Genomic DNA, 27,049 nt, shown 5'->3' with positions numbered 1-27,049 from the left:
TTGATTAGAAATAGTCAGCATGGTTTTGTAGCGGGTAGGTCGTGCCTTACTAACCTTATTGAGTTTTTTGAGAAGGTGACCAAAGAGGTGGATGGGGGCAAGGCAGTTGACGTGGTATACATGGATTTTAGTAAGGCGTTCGATAAGGTTCACCATGGTAGGCTTCTGCAGAAAATGCAGATGTATGGGATTGTGGGTAATCTAGGAAGTTGGATCAGGAATTGGCTATCAGATAGGAGACAGAGGGTGGTGGTGGATGGTAAATATTCATCATGGAGTACAGTTACGAGTGGTGTGCCTCAGGGATCTGTTTTGGGGCCACTGTTGTTTGTAATTTTTATTAATGATCTGGATGAGGGTATAGTTGGGTGGATTAGTAAATTTGCTGATGACACCAAAATTGGAGGTGTGGTAGATTGTGAGGAAGGGTGTCATAGTCTGCAGGGAGACTTAGATAGGTTGCAGAGCTGGGCCGAGAGGTGGCGGATGGAATTTAATGCGGAGAAGTGTGAGGTAATTCACTTTGGTAGGAGCAACAGATGTGTCGAGTATAGGGCTAACGGGAGGACTTTGAATAGTGTGGATGAACAGAGGGATCTAGGTGTGTGTGTACATAGATCCCTGAAAGTTGGGAATCAAGTAGATAAGGTAGTTAAGAAGGCGTACGGTGTCTTGGCGTTTATTGGTAGGGGGATTGAATTTAGGAGTCGCAGTGTAATGTTGCAACTGTACACTACTCTAGTGCGGCCGCACTTGGAGTACTGTGTGCAGTTCTGGTCCCCGCATTACAAGAAGGATGTGGAGGTGTTGGAGAGGGTGCAGAGGAGGTTTACTAGGATGTTGCCTGGTATGGTGGGGAGGTCCTATGAGGAGAGACTGAGGGATTTAGGGTTGTTTTCGTTGGAAAGAAGGCGGCTAAGAGGGGATCTTATTGAAACATATAAGATGATTAGAGGTTTAGATAGGGTGGATAGTGATAGCCTTTTTCCTCGGATGGAGAAAGCTAGCACGAGGGGGCATGGCTTTAAATTAAGGGGGGGTAGCTACAGGACGGATGTCAGGGGTAGGTTCTTTACCCAGCGGGTGGTGAGGGATTGGAATGCCCTGCCTGCTGCAGTTGTAAATGCGCCTAGTTTGGGGGCGTTTAAGAGATCCGTGGATAGGTTTATGGACGAAAAGGGATTGGTATAGGCTAGTGGGTCATTGTTTTTGTAACTGGTCGGCGCAACATCGTGGGCCGAAGGGCCTGTTCTGCGCTGTAATGTTCTATGTTCTATGTTCTATGAAAATGAAATCAGCTCAGGCCCCATTAAGCGTAAATCCGCCTGTGGTCTGAATATGGATTTAAATTCCTCACGAAGGGGGCGGAGCCTACAGCAGGGGGTGTGGCCTGGAGCAGAGGGTGGAGGGGGCAGGGAAAGGGGCGAGGCTTGGGTCATGGGCGGGGCTCTGGGTTAGGAGGCGGGGCCTGGCTGGGTCGCGGGCGTGGTTCCGCAATGATCCCGCCCACTCCAATGATGGCAGGCACCAGCTCTATAAGGCGCGCCTCTATTGGATAGAAATGGAGGCGGACAGAGCACCGTTAGTGCCACAGCCGCTGATTGGGTAAGAACAGCAATAAGCGGCTCTCCTTGAAGGCTACCGAGAAAATGGCGGCGCTGAGGAATCTGCTTCGCGGCGAGAAGGTGGGAGGACAATCTCCGTATCTGAGGGGGGGACACAGTGTTGCTGCAGGACGGTGCGGGCTGGCAGTTTGTCCGTGCAGTAACTCCGAGTTGTTTTTGTTCCTACAGATTGTCTTTGGCCTGTTGTCACGAAGACAGTTCCATGGATCAGCTCCTGCTGCTGCCCAGGTAAAACAGGGTCACCTTCGCTCATTGTAGTCCCGGGGACAGTGATCTCCGCTGCTCATCCAGCTCCTGATCAGAGAACTTTATTCACAAGTTCACAGACACTGCCGTCACTCTCTGAACTCTTGCCCGGTAAATTGGAATTGAAAACAGTGTGTTGTAGTTCTGTGGCTGCTCTTTTCCTCTGTGCACCCCAGTTCTGTTCTGATGGAAAAGTGGTATCATGTAATTGGAACGAGAACTCTCAGGGTTTTGTTACTCTTTAGTTTTATTAATTATAATCTAGGCCTCTATAAAAGCGACGACTGAAATGACATCAGCGGAAATCTGCAAACATTGCCCAAGGACATCCTTTTGACAAGGAATCCGAAAGCGTTTGTCCTTTGTAGGACTCCGTGTGGATAAGCTTACCTGATTTCCATTTGAGGGCAACTTAAATATCTCCCCACCTAAAGTAACCTTGTGGTGAATGTGGGGCTAGTCCATGTTAAAAACTGTTAGTTGTTATGAAGCAGAGATTGATTCTATCTGAGAGCTAACATCTATCCGCACAGAGTGCCATACCTCACCGGTTAAGTGTGTGAACTGCTCTTCACCAACTTTGTGGTTAAATCAAAATAACTACCAGAGACTTTGTGTAAATTCAAAAAGTAACAATTTATTTATTTAACAGTGAACAGGTTAACTAAATTATTAACAAACCAAATAAAACAGTATTCTAATGAAATACTGTTTGGATAAATACAATTCCCACTTAACAAAAAAAAAACAATTTTTAGTCACTCTAAATTATAACCAGTTTGTAATCTTTCAGAATTTTCTTTGTTCTGTCTTTAGCTATCTTCACTATTGAAGCTTTCTTTTAAGACATAAATGCAGCTATGATGGTCTCTCTCTGAGAGCTGAACTAAACTGTCATGTGACAGGTGCTTTCCCATTTGTCTCGCTGCCCCATCTCTTTTACCCCTGATGACATCTCAATATTTCCTGCATTAGAATTGGTTCTCAGGTTACCAAAACATCAATTTCAAATCTGATAGGTTGTTGGTATCTAAGTGCCTAATTTTAAACTGGCGAAAATTCAAAACAGCCTGTTGTCTTGGCAACATGACTGTTTAGCTTTTGATACAATGTTTCACTTTGGGCTCTGTTAGAAAAAAACCCCACCTTGTTAACAGACAATTTTGTGACAACTATTACAATAATTTTTTTAGGGAAGTTTGTGGGCTGGAGTTCAGAAATGCAAAGGTTAATGGCAGTATCTAGAAATGTGAATCTTTCTGTGCTATTTCTAGCCTGGTGAGATGGCCTGTTTAGAACATAGAACATAACAGCGCAGAACAGGCCCTTCGGCCCACGATGTTGCGCCGACCAGTTTAAAAAAAAACAATGACCCACTAATCTAAACCAATTCCTTTTCGTCCATAAACCTATCCACGGATCTCTTAAACGCCCCCAAACTAGGCGCATTTACAACCGCAGCAGGCAGGGCATTCCAATCCCTCACCACCCTCTGGGTAAAGAACCTACCCCTGACGTCCGTCCTATAACTACCCCCCCCTTAATTTAAAGCCATGCCCCCTCGTGCTAGCTTTCTCCATCCGAGGAAAAAGGCTATCACTATCCACCTTATCTAAACCTCTAATCATCTTATATGTTTCAATAAGATCCCCTCTTAGCTGCCTTCTTTCTAGCGAAAACAACCCCAAATCCCTCAGTCTCTCCTCATAGGACCTCCCCTCCATACCAGGCAACATCCTGGTAAACCTCCTCTGCACCCTCTCCAAAGCCTCCACATGCTCCCTGTAATGTGGGGACCAGAACTGCACACTACTCCAAGTGTGGCCGCACCAGAGTTGTGTACAGTTGCAACATGACGCTGCGACTCCTAAATTCAATCCCCCTACCAATAAACGCCAAGACACCGTATGCCTTCTTAACAACCTTATCTACTTGATTCCCAACTTTCAGGAATCTATGTACACATACACCTAGATCCCTCTGTTCATCCACACTATTCAAAGTCCTCCCATTAGCCCTATACTCAACACATCTGTTATTCCTACCAAAGTGAATCACCTCACACTTCTCCGCATTAAACTCCATCCGCCACCTCTCGGCCCAGCTCTGCAACCTGTCTAAGTCTCCCTGCAAACTATGACACCCTTCCTCACAATCTACCACACCTCCGACTTTGGTGTCATCAGCAAATTTACTAATCCACCCAGCTATACCCTCATCCAGATCATTAATAAAAATTACAAACAGCAGTGGCCCCAAAACAGATCCCTGAGGCACACAGCGTTTATCCAACGCTGCTGAACTGTATTTCAGTCTGCAAAGTTTCACAAAACTGTTGTACTCCTTTTGAGAGAGGCTGACTTTCTATGTACTGTCCATAAAACACATGATAACATTGGGAAATGGGTAGAAGATATTTAAAATGAACATGGAAGCTAGCTGAAAAGCATAATTATTCATTTTGAGTATTTGATGCAAAATTTGAACAAATGAGATGTATGAAGGAATGTATTTCCTAATCACTGACATAGGGCAGATAAACAGCAGCTCTCTGTTCCAATTTTGTGTTACTACATTTTTTAGACTAGGTGCTCCAACCATTGGTAAACAGGTTCAAAGCCTCTATAGCCAGAAAGAATAATTTATTTCATGTGTTCTAGCTAACCTATCGAGATGCTCTGACCCAGGCTATGGATGAGGAGATTGAAAGAGATGAAACTGTATTTCTGCTGGGAGAAGAGGTGGCACAATATGATGGTGCATACAAGGTGAGTCACAGACCACAAGACATAAGAGCACAAGTAGGCCATTGTGTCTGCTCTGCCATTCAATTAAATCATGACTGATCTGGTATGATAATGCTCAATTCCACTCTCCCACTTTATCCCCATAACCCTTGATTCTCTGACTAAAAATCTGTCTATCTCAGCCCCCAACATACTGATTGATCCAGCCTCTACAGCCCTCTGCAATAAAGAATTTCTCAAATTCAAAGAAACTCCTCTCTTTTAATGGGTGACTCCTTAGTCTGATGTTATGGCCTCTGGTCCTTGATTCTCTCAAAGAGAATCAATCTCTCAGCATCTACCCAGTCAAACCCCTTGAGAACCCCACATATCTCTATAAGGTTATCTCTTATTCTTCTCAACTCCAAAAAGTATAGACCCAACCTACAGAAGAAGATTCCTCCATATCTGGGAGCAAGCTGGTGCGCCTTCTCTGGACTGCTTCCAATGCCAGTATATCTTAGATAAGTCCCCAAGTACTGTTCACAGTATCCCAGGTGTGGTCTAATTAGTGCCTTGTATAGTTTGAACAAGACTTCCCATTTTTATTCTCCATTATCTTTGAAATGAAGGCCTTCATAAAAACCCCCAAATTTCTCTGTGCTGCAGCCTTTTGCAATCTTTCTTCATTTAAATAAAAATCAGCTCCTTTATTCTTCCTATCAGACAGGTTAAGTGAGTGTTTTTTGTCCACTCACTTAACCTGTCTGACCCTTTCTGTAGATTCTTTGTCATCCTCGTCATTTACCATAGCTGATGATTTATAACTCTTCAAAGTTTTAGCATTGAAATTAGTTGTATATATTCATAGGTGAGCCGTGGATTGTGGAAGAAATGGGGAGACAAGAGAATCATAGACACGCCAATTTCAGAGGTATGTTTCATTAAGAAACTTTTGCATGTCTAATTACTGTTTAATAACTTAAAATATTAAAATCTTTTCACGTTATTTTTCAGATGGGATTTGCAGGAATTGCAGTTGGTGCTGCCATGGTATGTACCTTGGATTATTTTGCATAACTTGCTGTGCCAAGTGCATGGAATTAATACATGAAACATTGAATATTCTTCTGAAGCGGACTTGTTTGTTTAACATTAAAATTGTCACACACGCATTCATTCTCATAGCAGGAAAGCTTATAAAGCTTCATTGTTACAAAAAATATTAATTACTCATCAATGAAATAGTTCTGTAGACTAAGTATAGAAACGTTTCCAAGCGTGTTGGAGTATAAGAATAGAAATGCAAAATATTGCATGCTGTATAGTTGCCAAAACTAGTGCATGTAAACATGTCCTGTTGCAATATGTCTTTGGGGAAAATAAGGTCAGATTCTTACTAACTTTTCAGGCTGGCTTGAGGCCCATCTGTGAATTTATGACCTTCAATTTCTCACTGCAAGCCATTGATCAAGTTATAAATTCTGCTGCCAAGACGTTCTACATGTCGGCAGGTGCAGTTTCTGTTCCTGTTGTTTTCAGAGGTCCAAATGGTTGTTCAGCTGGAGTGGCAGCTCAGCATTCCCAGTGCTTTGCAGCATGGTATAGCCACTGTCCTGGGCTAAAAGTAATTAGTCCTTGGAGTGCTGAAGATGCTAAAGGGTTGCTGAAATCTGCCATCCGAGATGATAACCCTGGTAAGTTTTTTATTTTAAAATGGATAACATTTAAAATACTGTAATTTCAAGAAGAAATTTGATGTAGAGCTCTTGGGGCTAAAGGGATCAAGGAATATGGGAGGAATGCAGCATCAGGATATTGAATTTGATGATCAGAATGAATGACAGAGCAAGCTTGAAGGGCTGAATAGCCTGCTCCTGCATTTGTTTCTATATTTCAGATATATATTGTTGACATGGATCAAAATACCTGCAATTGCCATTCAGTTGATTGATAAATGCTTCTAATGAGGCACTATTTAACTGATTTTTTTTTTTTATTTCGTTTTTATTAATGGAAATATAAGAACATAAGAAGTAGGAGCAGGAGTAGGCCATCTAGCCCCTCGAGCCTGCCCTGCCATTCAATAAGATCATGGCTGATCTGTCGTGGCTCAGTTCCACTTTCCCGCCCTCTCCCCATAACCCTTAATCCCCTCGCTTATCAAAAACCCATCAACCCGCGTCTTAAAAATATTTAGCGAGGCAGCCTCCACCACCTCAACGGGCAGAGAATTCCAGAGATTCACCACCCTTTGAAGAAGTTCCTCCTCAACTCTGTTGTAAACCGCTCTCCCCTTTATCTTGAGGCTGTGCCCCCTAGTCCTACTGTCCTTTCTGAGCGGGAAGAGTCTCTCCACCTCTATCCTATTCATCATCTTGTATGTTTCAGTGAGATCTCCCCTTATTCTTCTAAACTCTAACGAGTACAAGCCTAGTTTATTCAGCCTCTCCTCATAGCTCAAGCCCCTCAACTCCGGTATCAGCCTAGTAAACCTCCTCTGCACTCCCTCCAAGGCCAAAATATCCTTGCATAAGTGCGGCGACCAAAACTGCACACAGTACTCCAGCTGCAGCCTCACCAATGCCCTATACAGCCGCAGCAAGACCTCCCTACTTTTATATTCAATCCCCCTCGCTATGAAGGCCAGCATCCCATTAGATGTAAATACTTTGAATGTTAAAAGGGAAATTAAAAACAGGGGTAGAAACTTTTAGCTAACCACCTCCACTAACTGATCTGTCAGATAAGCCGCTGCAGATTTGTTACACTCAGAATGTTGATTTTAGTCCAAGGCTGCACAGTTTCAGATCAATACTGACTTAGTTCCCCAGTGACCACTGTTGTGTATTAATTCATTCTTTTACTCCATGGAAGCCTGCAAGTAGCTAATGGATATGTTTCATTTTCTTTTTAGCCAAGAGCTTTAATTTGATTTCTCAACACCACCACCACCCACTCACTCCTCTGCCCACCACCACCTCCCCCACCCCTGCCGTCGCCACACACACACACACACCTTCTCCCCCCCCCCCCCCCCCCCCCCCCCACCCCCTCTTGGAATTTGATTGAAAAATGGTTTTTAACCTGTAAACATACTGCAAGTCAGTTTAAGGCGCACCTTTTGTTTGAATGTTTGTTTAAATAAACTCTATACTCACAACATCCATTACTCCTGCAGTTGTTTTTTTGGAAAATGAACTGATGTATGGTGTGCCTTTTGAAGTCTCTGAGGATGTCCAGTCAAAGGACTTTATTATCCCAATAGGAAAAGCCAAAGTAGAAAAAGAAGGTAAGAAATTACAAAAAGCTGCAGTTTGAATGTTAAAATAAATATAAACTCATTTTTGGGGGTGGTTTTCCCAAAAGTGCTGAATTGTTGGGAAAACTTGACTAGATCACGACTTTTTTTTAGTGCAGCCCCAGACCTGAAGCTCCCCACCCTGTGCAATACAAAGGTCACAATCGTGAACCTCATTTAAAAACCTGGAGGGGGGGTGGGATGTGATGGGGCCTATTCGTGCCGGAGTCTGATAGCTCCGGAACTCTGCGCATGCACAGTGGTCCCAATCTGTCAGTCTCCCCATTTGTTGGCCAGCTGGGTTTTTTTTCTCCCCAGAGCACGCCTGTAGACCTCTTCCTCCAGCGAGCAGGACGCACCTTCTCTACCTGGGGTTCCATCTCTGCCCATCCAAGGAATCCTGGCCAGACAACTCGTGGGAGCTGGAGGCCAAAGTCACCACCCGCCTGGCTCACCGGGCAGGACTGCTCCGAGTGCTGTCCTACAGGGCGTGAGTTCTGGTCATAAACCAGCTGGTCGCCTCCATGTTGTGGTACCGGCTGGTCCCTTTGACCCCTCCCCCTGGCTTTGTCGCCAATATCCAGAGAACCATCGTGCGTTTCTTCTGGGACAACCGACTGCACTGGGTCTCTGCCGCGGTTCTGCATCTCCCGATTGAGGAGGGCGGCCAAGGTCTGGCGTGCTTCCGCACGCAGATAGCGTCCTTCCGCCTCCAGACCCTACAGAGATACCTTTACATCGAGCCTCCTGCACTGTGGTGCGCCTGGCGATGTATTTCTTCCGCCAGTGGCACGGCCTCAATTATGATGTGCAGCTCCTGCATATTAATCTGGGGCTTACTCCGTCATTGTTGTGGGAATTGCCTGTCTTTTACCAGGACTTCCTCACCATCTGGAACGCGGTCGCCTCGCAATGCAGTTTTCCCCCGTCAGGAGCAGCAGCTCTCGTGTGAGAGCTGTTGCTCAGGAATCCGCACCTCCAGCCGTATAACTTCAGGTGGCTGACGGAGAGGGAGGCTGTGGATGCTGGGGTGACCAGGATCGGGGATGTGCTGGATGGCGGAGGAGTGGACTGGATGAACCCTCGCGTGCTGGCTGAGTGCACGGGGGTGGCCATCTGGTGCGCGGCCAAAGCCATCCAAGACCTTAGGACGGTCGTGCTCGGCCCCGAAAGTGCACGTGAGCTCGAGGCAGCTCAGGCGTGCGGTGGGATCCCGTCCAAGCATTCCCCTGTTCGGACGGAATTCCACATTGGCCCCCCCCCCCCCCCCCCCCCCCCCGGCCAGGTACCCCACAGCATGAGCCGTCTCGCAGAAATGTCCTCCGTGCCTTTCTCCAGCGCATGGAGGCATTTCCTGTACGGGCTGCTGCTGCATACCTTCCATTACTGTGTCCTCGCCCATCGCCCGGATACACCTTGGCGGGCCTTGTTGCCGCCGGGCGATGGAGGTCGCTGTATGGAGGGATCTCCCCCCAATTACGTCGGGGACCTGGGGTGGAGGCTGCCGCACAACTGTAGGATTCAATGGTTCATGAGCTTCCAAGGCTGCCCTTTCTGTGGCCTCGTGGAGTCTGTGGACCACGTCTATGTTTCATGTTATAGATTGCACACCCTTTCTGATTTTTCTCAAACACCTTTTATTGATGTTTTGTTTGCACTTCAGTCCCATGCTCCTGATCTATGGACACCTGATGCGGAGAGGGGAGGGTCGGAACGCCGATCTCCTCGTGAACCTGCTCCTGGGCCTGGCGAGACGCGCCTTCAACAGGCCCAGGTAGCGGGCGATCGGGGGGGGCCATCTGTCCCGACTGTCTGCCTCTCTACCGTGGGTACGTTCGTGGCCGGGTGTCCCTGGAGAGGGAGCACGCAGTGTCTGTGGGCACAGTTGACACCTTCTGCGCCTGCTGGGCACCGCAGGGGCTGAGGTGCGTTATAAACCCTGACAATCGCGTTTTGATTTGCCGTGTCTTAAGTTTCCTGTAGTACTTTTTTGTTTCTGTTCGGGCCGTTCCCCCTCCTTTTTGGGGAGCCGCCCCTTTTTTTTCTTTGTCCAAACGTAATTTGAGTTTGTTTACTTGGTTTGACCTGAAAGACCCCCCCCCGCCCAGAAAAGATCCCACCCCTTTGGCACTGCCCCTTGGATATGGGCAGTGCTGGAGGCACTGACTGGCACTGTCAGGATGTCCAGGTGGCACCACCTGACCTCCTGGGGTGCCCTGTTTGCACACCCCCCCCCTCCCCGCCCCCACCCCATTCCAGCAGGATCTCCCGCTAGTTCCCTGAATGTGGGGAGCTACTGTAAACCTTGCCGGAATGAAGTATAGTACTCCCTGGCAGGGTGAGAAGTGCTACTGCATATGTGAATAATCACATTTAAACTACATTTGAAATGTATTAAAAACAGATTTAAATTTGTTTTAAGCCCAGTCTCAACTGTGCCTGTTCTCCAGCTCTGGGAGACATGCGTGCATTGGGAACACGCGCACAAATCCCACAAAATGGCCGACATGTGATTCTCTTGATCTGGATCTGCCAGAAAATTTGCAGGTCGCAATGGAAGAATTGCTCCTTTCATTCTAAATCATTTCAATAACTTTGTATTTCAGCGATTGAAAGTTTTCTCTTTCTGCAAGATAGAATCCTGCTCTTTCCTTCAGCTTTTAGACTCTTGACACTCATTCAAAATGCTTTTGGCTTAATCTCTTCTCTCTCTCTCTCTCCATTTTCAAAATAATTTCCTAACCATGCTGTCAGTCATCTGTGACAAATATTTACTGCATGGATCATGTTAATGTTTAAGAGGCGATGTTTATTTCTGGGATGATTAATTTAGGATTGAGCAGAGTTGACATGGATTGATGAAAGGGAAACCTGTTGGAATTTTTTTGAGGATGTAGCTAGCAGAATTGATAAGGGAATCATTGAATATGGTATGTTTAGATTTTTTGAAAGCTTTTGGTAAGGTCCCACGTGGGTTAGTAAGTAAAATTTGCATGGATTGGGAATTGGTTAACTGACAGAAAGCAAAACAAATGAGTAGGAATAAATGAGTCACTTTCAAACTGACTGGGAGGATCCTGCATAGATCAGTGAGTGGTTGGGGATCCAGCTATACACAATCTATATCAATGATTTGGATGTAGGGGTTCAGTGCAGTTTTTCATCTTGCATTCCATCAGGAGAATCACAAGAATACTAATGTCAAGGTGAAACAACAAACTTGTACTGGTTGGCAAGTGAACTTTAGTGGAGGTGTTGCCATGGAGAAGGCACCAGTTAATGGAGACAGACATTTAACTGCCAAGCATTGTTTAAAAATTTAAACCAGGCAGCTTGACTTTGAGCAAGATGTTTCTCTGAGGAATAAACATTAAACTTTGTTTGGCTGAAACTGGTGCAATTCTGCAAAGAACAGGGCACTATTTATATATGTACTTCCAGTAGTTTCCAAAACTGGGTGCAAGTGTGGGAGAATGCAATGACGCTTGGCAAGATTTGGAGAGATGTAGTGAGTGGGCAAAAAATCTGGCAGACAGAATACAATGTGGAGAAATGTGAGGTTATCTACTTCAGTAGGAAAATCAAAGTATTTCTTAAGTCTGGAAGTTCAAAGGGACTTTGTCCTGTGTGAATCACCTAAAATCTAAAATGTGGGTACAACAAGCAATTAAGAAAGCAAATAGTCTATTGACCACTACCTCCAAGAAGATTTGCACACAGGAATAAAGATATCTTACTGCAATTTATATAGAGCCTTGATAGCACACCTGGAGTGTTGTGAGGATATTCTTTAATCTCCTTTTCTAAAGAAAGATATAAATATCAAAGAGAGAATGCAAAGAACACTCACCAAATTAATTCCTGGTTTGGAGGGATTGCCCAAGGAGGGGGGGGGAATATTAAATAGACTGGTCCTTTTATTCTCTAGATTCAAACGTTTTTAGAGGGATTGACAGGGTAGACGTAGGAAAGGTTTTATACTGGCTGTACAGCATCTATAGACTAAAATTAGGAGGAATTTCTTCGGGGGGTGAGGGTGGTGGGAGAAATATTTCGAATTCTCTACCTTAAGGGCAGTGGAGGCTCAGTCATTGAAATTGATAGATTTCTGCATATTTGAAACATTTAAGGGATATAAGAATAGTGCAAGAAAATGGCATTGCAGTAGAAGAGCAGCCATTATCTCACTAAATGGCAGAGCAGGCTTGAGGGGCTGAATGCCATGCTTCTATTTCTTAATTCACATGTTGGAATTACACTTTTGGTGCTTGGTTAAAGGATTATTTTTCATGTATGAGCCTGGCCTTTTGACTGGGGTATTATAGCTGTGAATGATCTTGTTCCTGAATCTGCACATTTTGCTTCCCAGCAATGATCACAATTAGCATTTCCCCTTGTTGAAATTTGTTATAGTGCTTTTACTGCCAGCCATACTAAATTAACTCCGCATAAACCAGAATTGTTGTATGGCATACTTATATGGGCATTTACCAAATAACCCATTTCAGAGCTGCTTTTTTGATGTCTGTAGCACAACATGACATCAGCACAGTAAGGATACAGGGAGTTTAAAGAACATGAAGTAGGATGGATTTTGGAAAGTTTGGGAGAAGAAAGTGAAGAAAGTCCAACTGATCAAAATTATAAAAGAAATGGTATTTGAGCAGGAATACACCAGATGCCTGGTAGCATTGAGCGAGTACAACAGGTGATGAGTGGAATTTTTTAGCTAGATAAACCTGTGAATAATTTCAGTAAGAGGTCTCAAGACCAGGTTAAAGTCCAACAGGTTTATTTGGTAGAAAACGCCACTCGCTTTAGGAGCAGTGCTCCTTCATCAAGTGAGTGGAGGAGTTCTGATCACAAACAGGATATAAAGGCACACAGTTTACAGAATACTCATTTAGAATGTGAGTCTTTACACCTAATCAATTCTTAAAGGTGCAGACAATGTGAGTGGAGATAGCATTAAGCATGGGTTAAAAAGTTGTGTATTGCCTACAGGTAGGACAGTAAGTGAGATGTTGCAAGCCTAGGCAAGTCATGGGGGTTACAGATAGTGTGACATGAAACCAAGATCCTGGTTGAGACTGTCTTCACGTGTGCAGAACTTGGCTATCCGTTTCTGCTCTGCGACTCTACGCTGTCATATGTCGTGAAGGCCACCTTGGAGAACGTTTACCTGAAGATCAGAGGCCAAATGCCCATGACCGCTGAAGTGTTCATCAACAGGAAGGGAACAGTCTTGCCTGGTGATTGTCGAGCGGTGTCCGTTCATCCGTTGTTGTAGCATCTGCAGCAGACACCTCCAGACACTGAAAGATACCTTCATAAGAACAGGATATAGCGCTCAACTCATTGATTAACAGTTCTAACGCACCACAGTGAAAAACCGCACCGACCTCCTCAGAAGACAAACATGGGACATGGTGGACAGAGTACCCTTTGTCGTCCAGTACTTCCCAGGAGCAGAGAAGCTATGACGAATTTTTCGGAGTCTTCAACATGTCATTGAAGACGAACATCTTGCCAAGGCCATCCCCACACCCCCACGTCTTGCCTTCAAACAACCGCACAACTTAAAACAGATCATTGTCCACAGCAAACTACCCAGCCTTCAGGAGAACAGTGACCACAACATCCCACAACCCTGCCACAGCAACCTCAACAAGAAGAGCCAGATCATCGACACGGGTGCCATCATCTCATGTGAGAACACCATCCACCAGGTACACGGCACATACTCTTGCAATTTGGCCAACGTTGTCTACCTGATCTGCTGCAGGAAAGGATGTCTTGAGGCATGGTACATTGGGGAGACCATGCAGACACTACGACACTGGATGAATGAACACTGCTCAACAATCACCAGGCAAGACTGTTCCCTTCCTATTGGCGAACACCAGCGGTCATCGGCATTTGGCCTCTGATCTTCAGGTAAACATTCTCCAAGGCGGCCTTCACGATGTATGACAGCGCAGAGTCGCAGAGCAGAAACTGACAGCCAAGTTCTGCACACATGAGGACAGCCTCAACTGGGACCTTGGGTTCATGTCACACTATCCATAATCCCCATGATTTGCCTGGGCTTGCAACATCTCACCGTCCTGTCTGGAGACGATACAGATCTCCTTTAACTTATGTTTAATGCTATCTCCACTCACATTGTCTGCAGCTTTTTGAAACTTTATTAGGTGTAAAGATTTGCATTCTGAATGAATATTCTGTAAACTGGTGTGCCTTTATATGCCCTGTTTGTGATCAGAACTCCCCACTCATCTGACAAAGGAGCAATGCTCCAAAAGCTAGTGGCATTTACTACTGAACCTGTTGGACTTCAGCCTGGTGTTGTGAGACTCCTTATTGTGTTTACCCCAGTCCAACACAGGCATCTCCACATAATAATTTCAGTGCCAGCTATTGCATTTAAAATGGGAGCTAGATCAGAATTACTTCTTGTTTTGGCACTGTTTTCAAGTGTAACGAGAAATGGGTGATAGAATGGATAATCTGAACATAATTCCCAATTAGCATTTTGGGAAAATTGGGAAATACCCCTTTTTTTCATTCTCTCGCTCCTCCTCCTCTCCCACCCTGTGCCCATGACACCACCATGTCTCCAATTGCTCTGAAGTTTTTAAAAAAAGACTACTTCCATTCTACCAGGAAGTGATGGATTCATTTGAACATGCAGAGTGACTCATGATCTCTTTCTAGAATTTTGTATGAATTCAAATAAACCAATTCGTGTGTTTAGTAATGTGCTACTAAATTTAATTGGAATACGCAAGTACGCTGGAATAAATTCGATTAAAACTCAGTAGCTTGTTTATATCATCCCTTGCTGCTCACTTATGAGACTACCTGACTACAGAATCTTTTGTAATTTTAGTTTCAAAGGTGTTAACTTGCTCTCTTATTTAGCTTGTATGCTATTTATTAAGCCTGATTTTTGAAACTAACTTCATCAGTGTTGTTTTTGTAGAATAATCATAGTTAATTTTACTTCTGTAGGAACTAATATCACTTTAGTTGCACACTCCAAAAGTGTGGGGCATTGCCTGGATGCAGCTGTTGCTCTCGCAAAGGAAGGCATTGACTGTGAGGTGGGTGATTGTGAGACAGTAAGACCAGTATAGAAAATCTGAAATGGAAGGAAGTATTTATAGCAAGTAGAAATTGTGAATGCAGATAATTAAAACATTGAGTAATCATTCAAACATGTTTTTAGTCTCTTCAGTAGTTAATATATAATTTACACCAAGACTAGTTTGTACAGTTTTTTGAAATTCCTCTGCCCAACCAATCCTTGTACTTTCCTTCAGTAACAATACTTGAGAGATTTTTGTCTCAAGTATTGGGCATTTTATTAAATGACACATCAGCCTCTAAACCTCTAGTTACAAATCTGGAAGAACAACAGTAATGAAATACCTTTCAAGGAAAGCATTTGATTTATTATTTTTCTTGTTAAACATTTGTTTCAGATAATCTAAGCTGAATACTAATTACTTTTTGTGCAGATGGATAAACTAACTTGGGAATCTTGGTGTGGCAGTGTGAAGAGCTGAGATGCGTTGTAGCTGAGACATCCAAATCAGTGCCTATGTTAATGATCAGCGCCCTCTAAGTGTTTACCTTGGTGTCACCAATAATTAAAATGTGGACTTGCAAGTATTCAGCAATTCAAAATTAGGATGATAAGGGGAAGAGATATTCTTTGGAAGATGTTTTACAAATAGTGAAGAATTTCACCAAAAGTTCTATCATTTGATTATTTAAAAAAAAATAAACCCAAGACTTTTGACTCCACGTTAACTCAACAGGATCTGGTATACTTCTAGAAATTGCAGATTAAAATTTGTTTGAAACATGTGCAGAAAACTGATTCCAGTAACAATTTGAACTTGATTACTGGTGCAGATTTATTAGTTCAGCTTCATGTCTGGCAATAGCAGTTCCACCAAACAACTGATCTAGTCTTTCAGAGAATTGAATTTTACTAAATTTTGTTTATTCCTTGAGAAGTTTACACAGCTTTATTTTAAATTGAATTGCAATAATTCAATTTTTATAGCTTTGTCTCGACCTTTCACCCAGGGATGGTAGTAAGTTGCACTTTGAATAATTTTGTTTGTTGTTTTCAGAAGGATATAATATCATTTTATAATTTCAGGTCATTAATATGCGTACCATCCGACCCCTGGATATTGAAACAATTGAAAATAGTGTGATGAAGACCAATCATCTGGTAACAGTTGAGGGCGGTTGGCCGCAGTTTGGAGTAGGTTCTGAAATCTGTGCCAGAATTATGGAAGGTAAAGCATTGGATAAGTAATAATCTGAGATATTAGTTTTCTAACTTTTGTTACTAATTTCATATGCATTAAAATTTATTTTGTAGATTTTTGAAATTGTGATGAACATTTTGTGAATTATGTAGTATTAAAATACTTGTTTGCAGTCTTGCTAAATTATTGTCTCTTTGCAGGACCTGCATTTAACTACCTGGATGCCCCTGCTGTGCGTGTCACTGGTGCTGATGTTCCTATGCCTTATGCACGGATCTTGGAAGACAACTCCACACCTCAGATTAAAGATGTAATGTTTTCAGTCAAGAAGGTGCTCAATGTGTAATTCCACTTGCTGCTGTTTTTCCCCCCCACTCGAATCTCCAACTCCTTTCACTGATGTAAGCTCAATAATAGCTGCTGCATCCTGCAGGAAGGGTGGAAAATACAAAAGATTTTGTACCATGAAAGTTGTTGGGAAATTGTGCTACAGTTGAAATAATCTCATGGGGAACCTTATTTTGTTTGGAAATTCCTCATTCCCTAGTTCGTGTATTTTTACTGCTCAACAGGAGACAGTGCTGCAAGATAATAAGAATCTCACCTTAATGCCATGTTCAAGTGTAAAACATAATTCAGATGCCAGAGATGATCCTAAAAAAATTAGATCATGCTTTCATTCAAATCCCTGTTTTCTGTTGTTCCAAATTGGCTGTGCTGTTTCCTGATGAGTAGATCTAGCTAGGAAAGCTTTCACTGACCGTCAGTAAAGCAATTGTTTGTTTCAAAAAAAAGTTTGGGAAGCTCTATTTAAATTTAAACTTGTATATTACTTGATTGACAGATCCTACTTTTTAAAATATTCAAATTTCTGTAACTGGTCACTTGGAGTTTTATGAAAATGTTGTAGCATTAATACTCAACTATTTATAAACTTACTTTGAAAACGCACACCTGGTTAGTTTACAAATAGATTAATCTCTTGCTATGTTTTTGTTCTGTATTCCAATGTCAATTACGGATATTGTAAACGTTCTTTGTGGCATTCTTCTGAAGATTATGTGGGCTGATTTTAGTTGTGTACAGCTCTAGTGAAACTAGTTAAATGGAATTAAAGTTTAAACAGACCAAGTCTACTTGGGAAAGTGACTCTTCCTCCCAAAAATCCTTTTTAATAACTCCATGTCCAAATATTACTGAACACAGTTCCTCTTGCCCAGTAAAGCAGTATGTAAAGGAAAAACAGTTTGACTTGAAACAAAGCTGGTTTAAGTTGCATAATCTTCAGTATAGGACGGCCTTTGGTTCATTTGAGTCTACACTGGCACTTTGATTCTGCCTAGTCCCACTCCCTCTGTCATAGCTCTATAACCTTGCACACTTTTCAGATAATTTTGATCAAGGGAATTGAATTGCTCTCTCCAGCACCCTCTTGGGAGATTTGGGTCAGACACCAGCCACCCTCTAGGTGAAAGTTTTTTTTCCCTTTGTATCACTTTTCCTTTATGTTAAATTCTGCTTTCTAAGGGAACTGTTTTTCACTATTTGCCCAGGCCATATCCCTCAGGATCTTGAATACTCTATCCTCTCAGGCCATCTTTTCTTCAGTCTCTCCTCATAGCTATAATTGTTTATCCCTAGAATCATTTGTGAATCTCCTCTCTACTTGCCAATGCCTTCACATCCTTCAAGCATGGTGTACAGCTGGATGCTGTACTCCAGATGAGGGCTTGCACAAGTTCAACATGATCTTATCCTTCAGTAAGTTTTATAGCCAAGTAAATGGGTTTAAACAAGATTATTTTTGTTGCCTAGTTATTGATTCAGGCACTGTTGCTAGGTTAGTGATAGATATGTTTTAAGTTGTGTGCATTTTATTTAGAGGTGGCATAAGAGCCCCAGTCACTGGGCAAAAATCAAACTGGATTTAAGTATCAGAAGTGGGTTGTAGTAGTATTGGAGTGCCTGAATAACAAGATTTAAGATACCAAGTCACATGAAGTATATTCACATTTAAAAATGTAATTGTAGCGGTTCACTGTTTAAAACTTACTTTTATAGCAACAAACTCCACAAAGCTCATGGCAAAGTTCAGTTTGTCTGACATTCCAATTTTGTCACTGAAGCGGCTTTGTAAACTTTTAAAAAGCTTTAAGTGAGAGATTGGAGAACTACTACTGAAGTTTCCCCATGCACTATACTAGTATCTGTAGTGAAACCCAGACTTATTTCTTACTCTGCATCAAGCATTGTGATATTCTAAAGAATAAAACTGAAAATTTGCTTTGAATTGGGAGGAGTAGGAACTATTAGAATCATTGAAAATTGAAATGAGCATGTGCAACAGTCAGATCTCATGCATTCACAGTAAAAATAAATATAGGCTATAGTCTAATGGGTAAGTGACACTTCTTGGGTGTTGTTCAGTATTCTTTAATGTCAGATTTTGAATGGCAAACTCCCATTTCACTAAATATTTCTGAAATAATAGATCAGTATCTTTGTCAGGAATAGTTGAAGACTTCCACACACCTGTAAACTGTTCCTTTTATCTGTTTAGAAATGTATAAAGCTGTACTTCAATTTGCATTTTCACAGCAGAGATTCCCAAAAATGGTGAACAGAACAATTATTTTAATAAAAATATTAAAACAATATCTAGTCATTGTTTACAAGAAAATTTATACAGATATTACACCATGAAATTTTTTCTGCATAGAAACAGCTGTTTCTTTTAAGGTAAAACACAATGGTATTTTTAAAGTGCACTTTCTTCAGAATTTCAAGATTATTAGGGGATTATGGTCAAACTATAGCTAGTTCGTAAGATACATTATTGCAAAACAGACATTTGCCATGTTTGCACTGCTTCAATACAAAATTATTGCAGAACATTGGCTCCACAGGTAAGTTTACAGACAAGTGCTAAATGAAAACAAATCTACTTGCGAATCAGCCATGTCCTTAAGGGGGCACAGCAGGCCCATAAGTAAATCTATACGCATGACTGCAACAGAGTGGATCTGTAAAAAGCAAATGCTTCAAAAAAGGAATGATTGTCCTGTACAAGAGCTCCACACAAAAAATAAAGTCTTGCTTCACATACACAGGTGACATACAATTTTCTTTACTCATCAGTATTTAATGTTTGGTATTCAAAACTGTCCAGTAAACATTTTCTATTATTTGATTGTAGGGGTGCTGCGGTCATTTGTAAGTGTAGGCTTCAAGTGTCCTTTTTTAAAGCTTTGAATTGAGCTGAGTAAGGCTCCTCTACCTGCCCCATTGGCAGTAGCGATGGATTCTGATGGAACATCAATCTCAGGCTTTGGAGGTGGGGGCACAGCTAGTGGAGGAACTGGTGAAACCCCTGCAAGTAAGGAAAAAAAAATTTAATGCAATGGAGAATTCTTTTTAAGCATCTATAAAGAGTTAATATGCTGGGTGTTACTCTTCAGAACTGTATGAAGTACAGCTGATTTTGTTTGCAGTATTTTTCTTTCACAAAATATTTACCCATATATTTCCAAATAATAACTTCAATTCTCATATTTTAACTAAACAACATATTCAACTGATTAGAAAGCATTTTTACATACCAACCTAACACCATTAAATGGATTACTGTCCTTCCCCCAACTCATTACATCTAATAAGTAACTATATTTCAAGGCCAAGCTTGATGGGCATTCACAATCATATTAAATCCCATACCACTCAGTGACAGAAGTTAGTGCTATTTGGTATTCTAATTTATAGTGGAGAATATGTAATTTGCTTTCTTGGCCCTTTGGCTAAGATGCAAATGAGATCAAGCCTTGGAGGAGGTGTAAAGTCTCCTCCAATCAGCTTGGATCATGTAGGTCAAGCCCAAGACAGGAGGTAAGAACCTTGTCAGCTTGGATCCAGAATGTCTCACTTGAGATTCTGAATTGGACTTGATTTGATTGAGTTGGATTTAAAAAAAAAAGTCTGGCTTGTAAACCAAATTACAAGTGGAGCTGGACAAGCATTCCAATTACATTTTTTGTCTTGGAGCACTTTAATTCATTTAAAGGCATTGCTCTTTGAACTCCTGTATGGGCCTGCAGTATAAAACCACACATATTTTTGCGCTAACTACCAATTTCATTCATAAGACGTGGATAGTGCAAGAAATGAAATAATGCAACAGGTTTTGCTTACGATAACTTGTTGGCACAGTGCAATATGGAACCTCAGAATAATATACTGGTTGCAAAAGTGGGAAAATGTTGTATTCTGTATTAGTGGCATTGAACAATAATGAAAACTCATAAAACAAAACCAGTTCTCATAGCTGCCTTTTTCAAGTGTGGTGATTATAAATTTTAATTGGTCTATGCAGAAAGCGGGTGTCAGATACAACCAGAAGCAGTCTTGAAGAAAAAGTGTAATCTTTGATTGCAAAGGCTGGATTTTATATACCAATCATGGCTATTTGTGTGTTTAACAACTATCATAGTAACCAATAAGAGAATGTTATGTTACAGCCCAAAACAGGTTAAAACATATGACTGTGTTCATTCATGCACAATTACCATACAGGAAAACAGATTGAGGGGTCACAGCCTGAACAAGGTAAATAAGAAACTCTATCCCCACATACCAGGAAAATTTTAAAGATTGGTATCAAAAGTTTATGAAGTAGCAAGAGATAACCTGATGAGAATACTTGATGCTGGTATTTTAATATCAAGTTAAAATAAAACTAGTACAAATCTGCTGTAGCAACACACCTCAAGTTTCTAAAGGGTCTTTTTTAAAATCACTGATTTTCATCTCATAGGGCATAAATTGTACATATACAGTGAAATATCTAATCTCTGCATTTAAAATAGTAATTTCAGAAAAACAGATTATCCTGATTACAGCAATAGTGCTGAGACTTTTACATCTATTTTGATAAGTAGTATTACTGTTTGTTTGCACAATGGTCAACACGAAAAACTCATACTTGCAAAGGTTAATGAAAGCAAGATGCAAACAGATCATAATTAAACATATGGGGTGGGGTTTTCCAGCCCTGCCCAGCACTAGGATCGGACCTAGGTCGTCACATCCCCCACGGCAGGTCCAGAAAATCCCAGCTATAGCTTGTAGAGACAGGTTTATCAACTCATCAGTAAGGTACAGCTGCTAATAATACAACTGTATGAAAATCTGAGTTTGTGAACAATATGAAAGAGGCATTTCAAGTGTGAACTGAATTAGAAGGCTTCAATCCGGTTCTTGCAGAATGTATCACAGAAGTCCTGATCGTGGTCAGAACAACGAGGAGAAAATCTTGGTATTTCTCCCAAAGAAATAAACATTCCAGAATTCACTCCAGTCTATTCTCATGGAAATCTTAACAACTGACAATTCTTTCAGCGATCCAGGAGCTGTGTGTTCAGGTACGAGACATGCAATTAGCAAAACGTAGATTTTCTTCAGACAATATGTGATCCATTGTGCAAACAAATGTTTGAAGTTTTCAAGGAAAAACCATTGAACAGAAACCATACAGAAAAGCAGAATGTATAATGCTCCTCAGTTGAATGCTGTGACAGTGTCTTTCTGGACGAAGTCTCCTCATCTATCTTCTAATGATGAACCAGCAAGCAAACACACTGTGTTGTAGCATTCAGCCAAATAGGCAAAATTCCCAAGTTTGAAGTAGGGTCTGTGCTGAATTAGCCATCGTAGGGTGTTGCAATGATTCTGACTAAAGCCAGAAAAAAATTGCCACCATTCAGTCAGTACTACTGGACATACCCAAGTGGATGTTCGCTGAAAATAAGATCAGGTTATGACCCAAGTTCATTCCTTTTTTTTCCACACTTTATCTTTCCTCCCTCAACTGCCACCCAAACATATTTTTCATTGTTTCTCTGTGTTCCTTCTCTGCAGCAGCTTTCCCACATTTGTATGGAGTACCCATGGTTAATTCAAGAATTCCCGTTTTGCCATTCCCCAACAAGCCAAATTGCTGCAGTGGCGATGCAGCTCTTACCACTTGGCACCTTTCTTTGAATATTCACCCTACCCCATCATGCCTTTAAAATTCTTGTTATCTATTGCACCATTCCCAAATTTATTCAAGATACTTTTCCTCTTTTCCATCAACTGCAAAAACTCATCTTTAAGGATTTTAGTCTTCAACTCAGCTCTCCAAGTCAGTGTCCTGTCCTCCCTAAAAACTCTCCTATCCATATTCACAGCTACCACCTTGAAGCTCAAAATTAGTTATGTTCTTTCAACTCCTGTGATCCCAAAGAATAATACGACCATATCAGACAACTTCCTTATATTCTTCATATCTCCCACCCGATCTCAAACCTACTTTGCATCTGCCTATTGAAAAACATTTTATTCCAATTCACTTAACCATCAACTGCTTTTGGCCTTCTATTCAATACAATTTTGGCTTTGCTTTTGGTTTTCTCAATCACTGCTGCACCTTCACCATCTAAATCCCCAGCAAAATCCTTACTTCGCATCCCAGTTGTTTCCCTGGTATGATCCTGACCCTCAGTCTAAGGCACACAATTATAGAGTTTTACAACACAGAAAGAGGCCCTTTGGCCCATCACGTCCACACCAGCCATCAAGCACCTATCTATTCTAATTCCATTTTCCAACACTTGGCATGTAGCTTTGTATGCTATGGTGTTTCAAGTGCTCATCTAAATATTTGTTTAATGTTGTGAGGGTTCCTGCCATTTCTTTCAGGCAGCAAGTTCCAGGTTCCCACCACCTTCTGGATGTAAATAACTTTCCCTCATACTCGTATAAACCTTCTGCCCCTTAACTTAAATCGATGCCCTCTGGTTATTGACCCCTCTTCTAAGGGGAAAATGTCTCTTCCTGTCCACATTATGCCTCTCAATTTAAAAACCTCAATCAGGACCCCCTCAGCCTCCTTTGATCCAAGGAAAACAACCACAAAATATCCAGTTTCTTGATAACTGAAACACTCCAACACAGGTAACCTCCACATGAATCTCCTCTGCACCTTCTCTAGTGCAATCACATCGTCCTACAGTGTGATGGCCAGAATTGTACACAGTCCTCCAGTGTGGCCTAACCAATGTTTTATACTGCTTCATCATAACCTTCCTTCTCTTTTATTAAAGAGTTATTGAAGACAAATATCCCACATGGCTTCTTAAGCATCTAATCTAACTGCCCTGCTGCCTTCAGAGATCTAGGAACATGCGCACCAAGGTCCCTCTGATCCTCTGTACTACTTAGGGTTTGACCATTCATTGTGTATTCCCTTGCCTTGTTAGCCCTCCAAACGTACATTACCTCACATTTTCAGGGTTAAATTCCATTTGCCACTGTTTTGCCCATCTAACCAACCTGTCTATATTATCCTTTATTCTAGGCTTTGCTCTTCATTATTTACCACACCACCAATTTTTGTGTCATCTGCGAACATAATTATCATACCACCTATATTCACGTCAGATTATTAATGTACACCATAAATAACACTGGACACAGGTTTCCAGTCACAAAAGCAAACTTTGACAATCACCCTCTGCCTCCTACCACCAATGATGTAGAGAATGCCAGTGTTGGACTGGGGTAAACACAGTAAGAAGTCTCACAACACCAGGTTAGAGTCCAACCAGTTTATTTGATAGTAATCTCACAAGTTTTCTGAAACGATGTTCCTTCGTCAGGTGTGTGGAAGGTTCTGATCAGAGAAGGGCATATAAAGTCACACAGTTTACAGAATACTGAAGACTTGCATTCTAATCAGCATTATGTAAACTGTATGTGACTTTATATGCCCTTCTTTGATCAGAACCTTCCACACGCCTGACGAAGAGATATTGTTTCCAAAAGCTTGTGAGATTACTATCAAATAAACTGGTTGGACTCTAACCTGGTGTTGTGAGACTTCTTACTGTGTCCTACCACCAAGCCAATTTTGCATATTGTTTGCCAAACTGCCTTGGATCCCTTGGGTTCCCATGTGGGGGCTTGTCAAAAACCTTACCGAAGTCCATGTAGGCTGCATCAACTGCACTATTGTCACCTACATACCTAGTTACCTCTTTGAAAAAAATCAAATTTGCAAGACATAATTTCCCGTTTGACAAAACCATACTGACTACCCTTGCCTCCCCAAGTGGAGATGAATTTTGTCCCTCAGAAACTTTTCCGATAGTTTCCCTAACACTAAAGTTAGACTAATTGGCGTTTGATTTCCTGGTTTTTCCCTACTTCCCTTCACGAGTAATGATACCATCCATCTTTAGATTGCTTGGACCACATCAATCTTTACCAAGCTAGATTTTTCCTGCCAAAAGATCACTCATTACTCAAAAATTATGCTGGAATGTAAAGTTAACCTTGGGTTCCACTTCTTGACTGCCAACGGCTTTTTAAAATCCAACTTCCCTGTTCCTCTGTCAACACAAGGAGCTCATAGATTTAATTGCTACCAAAACAGATCATCCATTCAGCCTTTTTCGTTAGTTTCTTCTTTCTCTTGCCAACCTGCTCCAATCCATCCAACCTAGTGCTAAAAACCATCTTTCTAGTACTCTTTGCTCATGCTTTCTTGAAGCCCGTATTGTGCATGGGACTAGCTCCTACTCCCTCAACACCGTTCCCAATAAGCTCCAGTTTCCTCCCCCACATCCTGAAAGATGTGCTGGTTAGGTGCATTGACCCGAACAGGCGTCGGACTGTGGCAACTAGGGAAATTTCACATTGGCTTCATTGCAACATTAATGTTAGCCTTACTTAGGTTTACTAAATACACCTTAAGTTTAAAATTCAAATTCTCTTCCTGACCCCATACGAGTTGTACTATTGTCAATAGTTCTTTCACATGGTCCTTCATCCTTTCAAAACTATTGTCATTGTCCATCCCCTTCAAACATAAACCCTCATCTCTCCAGCGACGTAACTAACCATTTTCAGCCTTCCTCTCTTGCTGCCATTTAGGTTGTACTCATTCCTCCCTGCAACACCCATGTGGAGACCTGCAATCAGCTTTGCATCCCTCGGCACAGCACCAAACCAGTCCTAATGAAAATCATGAGTAATACTGCTTAGTGGTCAACCTTGAACTGAGCTTCCAACCGTATTCTCTCCATCAGCAATTTATACCTCTGTAATATCACCCACTTCTGCATGCACCTCAGCCATTTCCTGCTGAAATCTTCTTGCATGTCTTTGTTATCTCAGTAATCCAATGTTCTGGTCATACTTTAGCTTCCACTCTGGAAACTTCCATCCAAAGCTCTATAGCGCACATCTTTTTCCACACAAATCTGCTCTTCTCTGTTCCTGCTGATTTACATTGACTCCTGACCCAGAAGTTTTAATCTTACGTTTAAATCTTTCATGGCTTAACTCTTTCCTATCGCTATAATTGCCCCCAGCACTACAAATCTCTCTGAATATTGAATCCTTTGAATCCTGCTTCCTATGCAGCTACCTTTCCCCCTTCACAGCACTGTGACTATGTTTCAGACACCCACACATCACATTATGGAATTCCCTCTCTATACCCCACTCATTTGTCTACATCACACACACTTCCTTTAACACCTTCCATAAACCCACCTTCAGGTCACCACTCCGATCCTTTTTAGGCAAGGCATCCATTTTTTCCTTATACATCTGAAGCACCCTGGGACATTTTCTGTTAACTCGAAACTACCATATTATTGCAAGTTGCTGTTGTTAATATTCACTGTATAAGCTCAAACAAAGAACTGCTACACAGGAAGAGCCACAGAAAGGTTATGAGACCCCTGGAACTGTGTCAGAGCACAAAATATTGCTTTCACAACAGTGGGTAAAGGCAAGAAAATCATCAGGAAAAACAGAACAGATATAAATCATCTGCTTAGAAAAGAATCACCCCCACTTCCCCAATCCCCCACTCACCCACACAACCCTTTTCCCCCAACCAAAAGTGATTGGAATTATTAAGAGCAAACTGATTCACCTTGACGACTGTGACCTCTTTCTGCAACCTTAAGTTTTAGGGTGGTTTACATTACCCCAAAGTCAGGTTCAAAATGGTGTGTGCTCTACAGCAAAGACAGCATAGAAAGAAAGAAGCAATGAGTCAATACCAAAAGGCATTTTGGACAATATACAAAATACAAATAATGACTTTCAGATAACTGATAGACACATTAAAGATAAAAGATACACACCTACTTATTACATGAAGTGTCACACAGTTCTGAGGTCTCTTCTTATCACATTTTACCATTACATTAAAAACATAAAGTGTACTGAAAGGCAGACAACACAATTTAAAACAAAAGCAGAAAACTGTGGATGCTGGAAATCTGAAATAAAAACAGAATACTGGAACCACTCAGATTGTCCAATTAAGATTTAAGGTTGATAACGTTTAGTTCTGATTAAATGCTTTTTGTTTTAAACCTGAAACATTAATTCTATTTCTTTCTCCACAAATCTATCTGACCTGCCAAATATTACCAGTATTTTCTTTTTATCCTGGCCAGTAATACCACTTTCAGGAAAGAAATGCAGAAAACCAGAAGAAAAAGGACATGCAAAATATTTTCACATACACAAACAAACAGAAGCAGTATGTTGTCAAATACAATTCCTCACAACACTACCATAATCCCAACTCCACAGCATCAAAACTAACAGCTGAGAATACACCCTCTTCCTAGTTAAACAAAATTGCTTTCCCCAGCTCCAATGGCTCCAGAATCTCTGTGCTATGATCCTTCATGTATAACTCTAGATTCACAAAAGGTGAAACTGCCAATCCCCTGCAAAAATCCACTGGATAGTAAAGAGTCACCAAGGTCTTCTGGCCATTTTAATCTCTTTACTCCCAAA

The 27,049-nt window shown here is 41.6% G+C and overlaps 2 protein-coding genes across 5 annotated transcripts in view; one reads left to right on the top strand and one right to left on the bottom strand.

Annotated features, from left to right (window-relative positions):
• The first annotated feature begins 1,580 nt into the window (after positions 1-1,580).
• On the top strand, positions 1,581-18,844 carry pdhb (pyruvate dehydrogenase E1 subunit beta). The gene is made up of 10 exons (XM_080182925.1): positions 1,581-1,685; positions 1,794-1,853; positions 4,532-4,639; positions 5,469-5,531; positions 5,615-5,650; positions 6,009-6,294; positions 7,779-7,889; positions 14,913-15,004; positions 16,075-16,216; positions 16,390-18,844. Exons 1-10 carry the CDS (start codon positions 1,650-1,652, stop codon positions 16,533-16,535), a joined length of 1,080 nt encoding a protein of 359 aa, XP_080039051.1. The 5' UTR covers positions 1,581-1,649; the 3' UTR covers positions 16,536-18,844.
• The window catches only part of pxk (PX domain containing serine/threonine kinase), a 70,546-nt gene continuing 62,300 nt past the window's right edge, over positions 18,804-27,049 (bottom strand). For 2 of the 4 annotated variants that reach the window (XM_080182921.1, XM_080182924.1), the window contains exon 18: positions 18,804-19,559. In XM_080182921.1, the coding sequence (XP_080039047.1) occupies positions 19,372-19,559 (188 nt within the window). In that variant the 3' untranslated portion in view covers positions 18,804-19,371. Of the gene's footprint in view, positions 19,560-26,168; positions 26,254-27,049 lie in introns of all 4 variants that reach the window. The other 2 variants (XR_013885836.1, XM_080182923.1) reach the window with 2 other exon arrangements.

The sequence above is a fragment of the Carcharhinus amblyrhynchos genome, chromosome 3 (genome assembly GCF_965287045.1).
Source record: "Carcharhinus amblyrhynchos chromosome 3, sCarAmb.v2.hapA, whole genome shotgun sequence".
NCBI classification, from domain to species: domain Eukaryota; kingdom Metazoa; phylum Chordata; class Chondrichthyes; order Carcharhiniformes; family Carcharhinidae; genus Carcharhinus; species Carcharhinus amblyrhynchos.
This window is presented reverse-complemented; position numbering and strand designations above follow the sequence as displayed.